We start from the raw sequence: 10,527 nt of genomic DNA on the forward strand, positions 1-10,527 counted from the left end.
AAAAAATGTTGAAAAAAGTATAATTTATTGTAAGTTTGCCGATAATAGGCAAAATTTACTGTAGTGGTATCAATAGCTTCTTTCATTAGGAACAATAGTTTCAGGCCAACAATTACATGTATAACAAAATTATTCAAAATGTTAATTTCTCGAGTGTCACTAATCGGCAGCCAATAGTTGCAACTGTATCAATCACATTTTGCTCACGTTTACTGCCTCGTCTCGTTGGGAGGTGCGACTATATCAAAGTTAACTTACGTTCGCATGATACATTACGATATAAAGGCAAATTATACATGTACGAAACTATTTTGTTATCATAACAAAGTACACAAGATCGTATTACTTTAAACTTCATGATATCTAGAGGACAGATGGAGTATTAGGTTATATATTCGAAGGAGGTTTCTTCATATAATTACAATCGAACTTCACTAATGTTAACTTCGTTTGATCCTCCAATTTTATACAACAAGACTGTATCTTGAATCGCGCTCCTCCATACGTGACAAATAATGAAAATTTATTTTCAGTTCAAAACCGCACGTCTTTATTACGTAATGATATACTACTAGCAGTCGCTTAAAATAAATTTACAAAAGTAACAATCAATCCAAACCCTGTTTCTTCAACCAATCCTCTTTGACCATATCGGAACCCTTCTCTGCAATCATGATAGTCGGCGCATTGGTATTGCCACTGATCAAATTTGGCATAATCGAACTGTCTATGACTCGAAGTCCAGTAATTCCATAAACTCGAAGCCAAGGATCAACCACCGCTTTTGGGTCCGAATTTGGCCCCATCTTACAAGTACCCACGGGGTGTGATATAGTTAAGGGGAAAGATCTGATCATGCACTCCCAGTACGGGTCGCTATACAATGGGATATGCTTGCAGTCAGGAAATGGATTCGGATTCAGTTTGCTCCCGTAACGTCTAAGCGAAGCAGTTTTACTCATCTCGAGTACAAATTTAACTCCTTCGATCAATGTGGCCATGTCTTCTGGCTCCTTGAAATAATTTGGATAAATCAATGGGTGATCGAAAGGATTGTTGCTCCGAAGCTTGATAATTCCTCTACTTTTAGGTCTTAAAAGGGTAGGATACACACTCCACCCGTCCTTATTGTGAACATCTCTATATACGACATCATAGAATTCTCTCGTCAATCCAAAAATCTTTCTAGTGCTCTCGGAATAGTCCCCCGTTGACCAAATATGCATTTGTATGTCTGGAAAATCGTCGGAGGTATTCGCATATTTAGTATTAATAAAACCTAGTACTTCATTAAATCCTAAGGTTGTCAAAGGACCGTCTCCGGATATAGCGTACTCTAGGGCATAGCTAATATTAATCAGTCTGTTCTGTACGATTGAAACTTCTTCATTCACTAAGAATATAATGCCCCCCGCACTTATATGGTCTTGAAGATTGTGGCCCACTTCTAAGTCCTGAATCACTGGTATACCGTGTTCCGATAAGTGTTCTTTAGGTCCTATTCCTGACAACATCAACAGCTGGGGGCTATTGACAGCTCCTCCGGAAACGATCACTTCTTTGTTGGCATGTACGCGCAACGTTTCCCCGTCTCTAACGAACTCTACGCCGTAAGCTCTTTTCGTTGACGGATCTATTAAAATTTTGGTAACATGTGCTTTCATAGCGACGTGTAAATTTTTGCGTATCCTGGCTGGCCGCAAGAAGGCTTTCGCCGTGGAGCAGCGGCTACCATCTTTGATGGTGCCTTGAGGAATCATAAAGCCAGTATGCCGTTCTCCGTTAATATCTCGATTCTCGTAACCCATTTCTTTGCCGGCTTGAATGAACGCAGCGGCCAGAGGAGTGTGCCATTGTGGTTCTTCGACGGTTAAGTACCCGCCGGTTGAATGATACGGTGTTTTGGCGTAGCTGTGATTTCGATTGTCTTCAGATTTTAGGAAATAAGGCAGCACATCCTGATACGACCATCCTGGATTGCCTTGCTGTTCCCAGATGTCGTAGTCCTTTTTGGCACCACGGACGTAAAGCATGTAATTTATGCCACTGCTGCCCCCGAGTACTTTGCCACGTGGCCAGCGGCACTGACCGCCTTCCATCGCTGTTGACATAATTTACAGTAAAGAACTTTGAAAGCATCGCGAGTAATTCGTAATGAAATATTGATTTTAGAAGGTCACTGATTCACATTAACTTCTCTTTGGAATGGACGATAGATTCATTTTTCGATTTATGTTAACACTAGAACTGTGCAAATATATCTGACTGTTCTATGTATAAATCGGTATATATAAATAAAGTATAAAGTTCTATATACAAATCAAGTGTCATTACTTAAAATAAATAGATCTATATAATTATATATTAATGTAAACTTTGTTCAGTATTAATTGCGCCTGAAATATCTGTTTATTGCATTAGAAACATAATTTTAGTCCGATATTTTCACGTCTTTTTAGTGCTAATTGCAAGATTATGATGCGCACAGATTTTAGAATGCTTTACTTAATATTTACTCGCTTCATTTATTCTCATTGCCATAGGTAGTACTTTACATTCTCTTCTAAGCATGATAATATTTTATCTGTCTTTTCTCAAATTCCTTTTTTTTCAATGGAAAAAATAGTGCGTTGGTCTTGAATGATTAGAGTGTCTGGTATTATTATTGTAATTATGTACCTATCATTATTATAGTTAGGTATTATTCAATATTATTTACCGAGACAGTAATTTTCATTCGGTTCCGTCGTGTAATTCCAATCGATTTTAGATCGTTGCAAATTGGCGGCAAGAGTAGGAACATCATACGTAGCACTTCCATCGGCACCTGCTTCCAGCAGGAGTACGTCCCAATCTTCTACCTCGGACAAACGATTCGCCATAACGGTTCCTGTAATGGTGTAAATTCACAGAGTATTTTAATAAAACAAGCCTAAGAAAATTTTTTCTTAAACGTTACAAATATTTTCAAATCAGGAATTTGTAGTTTTACATCAACACATCGAGATTGGGAGTAAAATTGTCGAAATTAGAAATAATACTTCGCGGTAAATTCACAATATGTTTGCATAATGATCTCACAGCATACTTATATGAATGGAATAAGATATTAAAATTTCTTCATTAATGTATATAAATAGCGTATATGATCACTAATACCTACGATAAATAGATAGAGTCGGAAAATGAAATTTGGAAAAAATCGATATATGGGAAGTACGTAACATTTTTGGTGTTACGCTATCATACAAGTAACAATGCTTTCTTCCTTGCGCGCACATACGCAGCTGCCGCTGTTTTAGTTACACTTTTAGCAGATTTTTAACGGAACTTTGTATCGGCATCGTGATAAGACGTACCTGCCGAACCACCGCCTACGATTATGAAATCGTAAGTCGGCAGTAATGATTTGGTAGAAATATTGTATGAGGAGTATGGAACAATCGAATAGACGGCATACAGCGACATGCCTAAGAGTATCGATAGCACCGAATGCGTTTTCATCCCTTCGAGAATGATGCGATTGACATCCATTTTACATTCCTCCGAATTCATTTATCAATCTGTAACATTAATGTTCGATACCTTAACACACATCTTATTAGCGATATAAGTAGAAGAGAATTATTACTAAATATATATTGCTATCATCTTTTCTTTCGGGCCTTAAGGGGCTTTGGTTCTTTCATTCTTAAAGTTACTTTTCTCGAATAGGATCTAGCGAAACTAATATTTATTTTTTTAATGAGTGTATCGCAACGATTTTAATTGCCAGTGAAACGTGTTGATGAGGTTAACATTCTGAAGAACCTTTTTCATATACCTGCAACCGCTGCGATGCTGCACAGCCTTTTATTTCACTATATTCGCAAAATACTTCATTTAAATCTATATGTGATGATACCTGATCATTGAAGTAGGCTTAAATGTAGCAAGTTATACTTAACTCGCTGATGAGAAAGGCAACTATTTTCGATGTCGTGCACGTAAAATAGAAAAAGCGGCGGTTTGTATATTGTGCTAGACTAAAGAAGGTATCATGAAATAATCTTTGATGGATAGATCGCTACATCGACTGTTGCACTTTACTTGATTTTTAATGCGGTGGTTATAATTATGAGAGAAATTTTTTGAGGTTTACCCATCTCTGAATAATCACATTTTTTGTGTGTGCAGATGATAAGAGAATTAAAAGTTATTTGAAATTGCGGTGTCACTGACATACATGGTCGATAAATGAATAAGACGACAATAAACTTACAGCATAGATGTAGATATTATTTCTTAAAAAGTAGATCAGAGGTAATGAGATGGCGAAATATTAGCGAAAATACAGAACTTTGTGCAATACATACGTAAATTAAACACCAAACGTAGGATAGAGTTCCGATACTACGCAATGCAGGGCGACGAATGCTTCTGGTTGGCGATCGCTTATGTATTGGATGCTGAGCAATTATTGGCCGATAGGAAAAACGACATAATTATATAATCGAGGTATGAGAAATTTTTCTCAAGGTTTGAATACTTATGGCATCTTTGTAAACATGTATCTATGGAATTACAATTATTTCGTTGTATCTACAGACCAATTTTCAAAAAAATTACTTAGCAAACTACGACAAATCATTTGCACTATTAACACTCAAATAGACTTATAGGGTGGTGGAAAAGAGCGCACCCTATTTGAAGGAATATCAATGACTAAAATATACTTTTAACAATGCAGATAGGAATAAAAATAATCAACGTGCGAGTTCGAATAGTGATCAAACTACTTTAGTATTGCACCTTGCATATGTTATTTTGCATATGACATTGAGGAGGGAGATAGTCATTTTTGACTACGCAGAGATAAAAGTGAATGTGAATTATGTAAGGACTGGGCTAACGTAGTGTGAGACCGGTACTGATCACCTAAATCAATTTTCAGTAAATCTATAAATATGTGCGAAGTTGCACTACATTTTATTTGCCTGTTTGCACATGTGACCTAATGAAAAACATTCATGGTGTGTTTTTAAGTTGAAGTTCAATTGAATTGAGACCCATGAATGTGTCTTTTTCGCATAATTACATTAAACATGAATAGTATCATTGATTTCAGTTTGGGTGGTCTATACAAAAATTTGGCCATCTGCGTGCTAGAATGAGAGGTAATGGAATCCTAATGTAATTGAACATTTTTTGTGAATATCTCCAACATAACAACACAAAAACACATTTCGGAATCTTCGAAAATGGTTACGTGTGTCCTTCTTTACATGAATGTTTATAATACATAAATTTACATAACAGACATTTGTAACAGTATCGCATATGTAGTTGTGTACAGATTTTACTATAGGTTGCCCAAATCTCGTTTACATTGGAATGTGCCATAATCAAGAGACAAGAGCTTGGTTTCGATGACTCACTATATTCGCCTGCTACCAGGGATACGGTAACCGATACTATTGCGTAGGCTGTTACGGAAGCACAATTATGGACAAAGTTCACTGTGGCGGTATTGATAGTTTTTAGCAAATTTCGGAAACTATGACCGACTGAAACTTATATGTACAGAAGAAAGTTGTTCAGAATTATGCTCTCGACAACAAATTCGAAAGTCATCGATATCCGCGGGTTTTTTCAGTTTAACAGATCTCCAGATTCGCTATCGCAAGACAATACTCCACGAGACAATATATTGCAAGACAATTCCTGGCAAAACTAACCACATTCCGTTCTGTATGTTGGCGGAAATGTAGGAGTCACGCTGCTCGCCCCAGTCTCCAGATTAGTTCTCGATCAAAATATCCTATTTCGAAAACCAACATCTTCTTAGTCGACCGAGTGAGACAAGGTGGAAACCTTTTTGTACGCACCTCGTACCTTCACCAATTGAATATAAATTCTACGAAGCGTGGAACCTCGCTAATAAGGTTTATAAGGTAAATAAGGTAATTCGGTTAATAAGGTAAAGTTAAAGCAATTTTGTAACGAATGCAGATTAATAATATTTGTGTTACTCATAGAAGTTTAGAAATACATAGCTCAGATATTGCTAACTTTTCAGGGTCTAATCATTTCGAACTATTGTTAATCTTATCTAGGCTTATCGAGTATTTCGGGATGTCACAATAGTACCATATATCAAATGCACGTATAACTGAACCCGTAATTTAAGAACAATAATTCGTGTTTGTCTACTGTAATAATCAACTATTTATTTCGTGGTCCTAAAATAAATTGTAAGAAGCAAGGTTAGCCAATTACTTATATATTCATTATTCGTATACTCGTGAGCTCATTCCGTAAAACAGATGACTACACCAGCTGCATTAGTAAGGAAAGTCGTATTATGTATAACTATAGAAACTGTAGAATGAGCAGAAAATTCACAGTCCTTTGCCAGATTTTGTAGAATAAGTAGTTTATATTTCTTTCTGTGTCCATCTAAGACAAGGGAATACACGGACGCTATCACAGCGTCTGTACACCATGAAGACAAGATTTTCTTCTTATGTTCATGTAGACGCTCAAGGCGCCTAATGCCTGGGTAGGAATTTTTTTCCTGATTATAGTAAAGGATGTTGTATGTTAGACAGGGGCTCAATGTTGAATCCTGAAATCTCCTAATGTTACCCAAGGATTCAGAAGCAGAGGGCATCTACAGACATAAAAGATGACAATTAACATGTGACTGGACGTCCGGAGGTTAGAACTGTATGGAAACAAAATAGGTAAATATTGGTTTTGAATGTTATTCGAAAGGGAGAAAGAGAGAAATTATTAAGAAAATACTCCAGTCAGACTGGGTTGCAAGCTCCAAAGAACGCTTAGCAGTAAAATTAGCCTCAGATTGTCGGATTCGTCACCGAAGTTGATTGCTTCTCGGGAGAAATACCAACATAGCTAAATGAAGGTACTCATTTAGAATTGCTCCATCACTAAATTCATCCATCAATCACATTCATAACGCCGAGAAGGAGGCGGAAGAAATATAATTATAGGATCAAACGAAGCTACCATAAGTGAAGTTCAATCGCCATTATATGAGGATGTCTCGTTCGAAGAGTTGAGACAAAGACTGGAAAAAATGCAGGAATATAAATGTGATACCTCAAATTCCCCTACCTCTCATATTCTTCTAACTATTTTAACGGATTTCTCTGAGAATATGAATTTCTCAGGAATCTCGTCAAATTTTGGCGTCGTGTTAATGCGTTGCCAAGACGACCTGTTCATTTGTTATAGCTAAAATTCGTCTAGGTCTTATTCAAAATGCTAATATCTGATGTAAAACTGTGTTAGGAATTTGACATCAAAACGCGGCAAGGCATCGTGCTACTATATTTCTGATAAAGAAATATAAACTATCTAATTAGGTTAAATTCAGAATGAATGTCAAGCATGAGTTTGCACTGTCATAGCACTGCGATAGGTGTCTACAAAAAGGGTAGGGCTGGCGCGTTCAGTTTTTTCAAACAGTTTCTTTCTCTCTCACATATGCTGACATGTGCCCTCTTACGCCTGCGCACGCTATACCTTTTTGAGCGATTGTCCTGGAGAAAATATCTTAAAAACTTTCTGCAACATGAGGAGACGTTGAAGCGAGGCCGGGTATGCGATAGAGCACTTCGTTTTGTTTACTCTAAACAAGCGAACGGAAAGAGTATAACATTACTAATGTAAAAAGGCAAATTTGTATAATTACAACCAAACTTCACTTATGTTAACTTTGTTTGATCGTCTAATTTTATCAAACATGAAAATGTTGTGACAGCGGCTCTGCTATTCGTAATACGCCATGAAAATTTATTTTACATTCAAAAGTAACAATCCCATAAAATTAATTTACAAAGACAGCTATTGATTTGAGTCCCGTTCCTACAACTATACTTCTTTTATCACATCCGATCCACTCTTAGCGGCTATGTGAGTCGGCGCATTGGCATTGGCATTGACTATGTAGGGCATAATCGAACAGCCCAGAACTCGAAATCAAGTAATTCCGCAAACTCGAAGCCAAGGACCTACCACGGCTTCTGAGTCCCACTTAGGCCCCATGTTGCTAGTTTACACGGACTGAAATATAGTCGAGAGATAAAGTTTGATCATGTCCCTCCAGTATGGATCGGTATACATCAGAATGTGCTTGGAGCAAGAAAATGGTTTCGGATTCATTTTGCTCCCGTAACGTTTGCATGAAGCAGTTTTACTCATCTCGAGCACAAACTTAACTCCTTCGATCAATGTCGCCATATCTTCTGGCTCCTTGAAACCATTCGGATAAATCAATAGATAATCGAAAGGATTTTTACTTCAAAACTTGATAACATTTCTGCTTTTCAGTCTTACAAGCGTATGATTCGCGTTCCACAGGACTTTGTCGTGTAGCTCTCCATATACGGCGTCGTAGAATTCTCTGGTCAATCCACGAATCTCTCTAATGTTGTCCAAGATCTGCTTCGATGAATAATAGTACAGTTGTATGTCTGGGAAATCGTCGAAGGCATTCGCGTATTTTTTATTGATAAAAGCTATTCCTTAGATATTTCCTACGTTGGTCCAAGGACCCTCTCCGAGTATGACGTATTCTATTACGATGCTAATATTATACAACCTACTCTTTACGAGTGCAATTTCTTCATGCAGCAAGAACGTAACCTCTTCTCCGCACTTATATGGTCCTGACGATTATGGCCCACTCTTAAATCCTGAATCACTGGTATACAGTGTTCGGAGAAGTGTTCTCTAGGTCCTATTCCCAATATCATCCGCAACTGTGAACTACCGATAAGTCCCGCGGAAACGATCTCTTTGTTGGCACGAACGCGCTATGTATCTCTGTCTCTAACGAATTGCAGTTCATTAGATTCCACCCTGTATTTCCAATCGATTTCAGACTACACACTGTCCGGTAAAAAAATGTCATATGTAGCACTTCCATCGCCATCTGCTTCCAGGAGGAGTACGTCCCAATCTTCTATTTTGAACAAGCAATTCGCCATAAGGGCTCCTGTAATCGTGCAAATTGACGATACATTTTAAATAGAATGTAGTTGAGACGACTGAAAATAATTAAAAGTTATAAGTATTTTTAAGGCAGGAGTATGTAGTTTTGTTTCGAAATATCGAGAAAGGGAGACAGTTAGTCGAGATTACGAAATGAAATTCTCGATGAATTCTAAATATGATTACAAAACAAACCTAAAATACATATTGAAGAAAACAAAGAAATAAAAATATGAAGAAAACAAGATGTTAAAATATAGTCGTTAACATATAGAAACGACGCACAACGTCATTAATATGCTATACATAAGATAGAGCCGTTATATGAAATTTGCATTGGTAAAATATTGAGACGTGTAAGTTGAAAAATTCTCGTATCAATTGATCAAAAAATGGAATTTTCTAACGACGTAATGAAAAAAGAACAACCCACCACGACTAATAGGTTGTAAACTGGTGACAGTAATTTGGAAGGAACACTCGTCGAAGAGTAGGACACAATAGAATACGTGATACATACATGATGATGATGATAGAAAACGATACGCATAAAAACATCAAAAGCACCGGTACAGTTGGTGCTGTTTTCATCCCTCCGAAATGCTCCGATATCCACTTTGTACTTCTCCTATTTCCTTTGTCAGTGTGTAATATTATGTTATGATACATTCACAATAATCTTATTCGCAAGATAAGACGAAGTAATAGAGAATTATTAATGAACACATTTGGGTGATGCTGACATGTCATTAAATTAATGTGCATATTTACGAAAAATATTTTGAAATCTCTTGGTCGCTTTTGACGATTCATTACACATAAGCGTCACGGTTTTATTCAGTTTATTATTTTTTCGAAATTATTTCTACCTTAAATTTGTCCTTGATAAAAGGTTGTAACTACAAGAAAATTTATTTCAAAAATAAAAATATATATATCTTGTAATATCTACAAAACGTTAAACGTAAGATTGTGCAACGATATAGTGGAACACAAAGCGACGAGTGCTATTTTGCTGATAATCACGTGAACGAGGTATTTTGAGAAATTACTTTGCAACATCGTAAATTACGCATATTCAGTGTAAAAAAGCATTCCTACATCCCTTAAAAGGTGATAATAGTTTTCCTGAAATTTCATGAAAGAACCTCATATCTTTTGAGAAATTGGAATAAAATTAGTGTTGAAAAAATGACAGTTGGAAATTCGTAGTTCTCTACCTCCTAATAACTGAAATGAAAATTTGATAACAGCTAGAAAAATGGAGTGAAAGTACAACGACAACGGCTCCGTGATTTTATTTACTTTTCTGATTTTTGCTAAATAAATGTAAATAAAATAAGTAGAATACAGAGGAACCTTGGCTTTCGGCTCCGATAGTGACTGTGAATTTCTTTTATTTATCTCACCTGAAGTTCGAATTGCGTTTGGATATGGTATACTGTAAATGTATGTACGCGGAAATATATCCTTTATTGTTTAGTGTACATTTTTATTTTACACGTATATGTGCACGAGATATATGGT

At 36.5% G+C, this 10,527-nt stretch overlaps 1 protein-coding gene and 1 pseudogene across 1 annotated transcript; both read right to left on the reverse strand.

The window, feature by feature from the left end:
- Window positions 1-541: 541 nt before the first annotated feature.
- LOC117243570 (glucose dehydrogenase [FAD, quinone]-like) lies at window positions 542-2,887 on the reverse strand. The gene is made up of 2 exons (XM_033511174.1): window positions 2,720-2,887; window positions 542-2,101 (listed from the first exon to the last, which is right to left on the reverse strand). Exons 1-2 carry the CDS (start codon window positions 2,880-2,882, stop codon window positions 609-611), a joined length of 1,656 nt encoding a protein of 551 aa, XP_033367065.1. The 5' UTR covers window positions 2,883-2,887; the 3' UTR covers window positions 542-608.
- Window positions 2,888-7,878: 4,991 nt separating this feature from the next.
- Window positions 7,879-9,206, reverse strand: LOC117243598 (annotated as a pseudogene).
- Window positions 9,207-10,527: the final 1,321 nt, after the last annotated feature.

Source organism: Bombus vosnesenskii, unplaced genomic scaffold (genome assembly GCF_011952255.1).
Source record: "Bombus vosnesenskii isolate JDL3184/JDL3185 unplaced genomic scaffold, Bvos_JDL3184-5_v1.1 scf7180000013266, whole genome shotgun sequence".
NCBI lineage: Eukaryota > Metazoa > Arthropoda > Insecta > Hymenoptera > Apidae > Bombus > Bombus vosnesenskii.

What these genes read in the sequence shown, in the direction of transcription:
- LOC117243570 (XM_033511174.1), bottom strand. Translation starts at nt 2,882, where the DNA reads ATGGCGAATCGTTTGTCCGAGGTAGAAGATTGGGACGTACTCCTGCTG. An exon ending in GAATGAAAATTACTGTCTCG is followed by an intron (nt 2,102 to 2,719) that starts GTAAATAATATT and finishes TTATGTCAACAG; the next exon opens with CGATGGAAGGCGGTCAGTGC.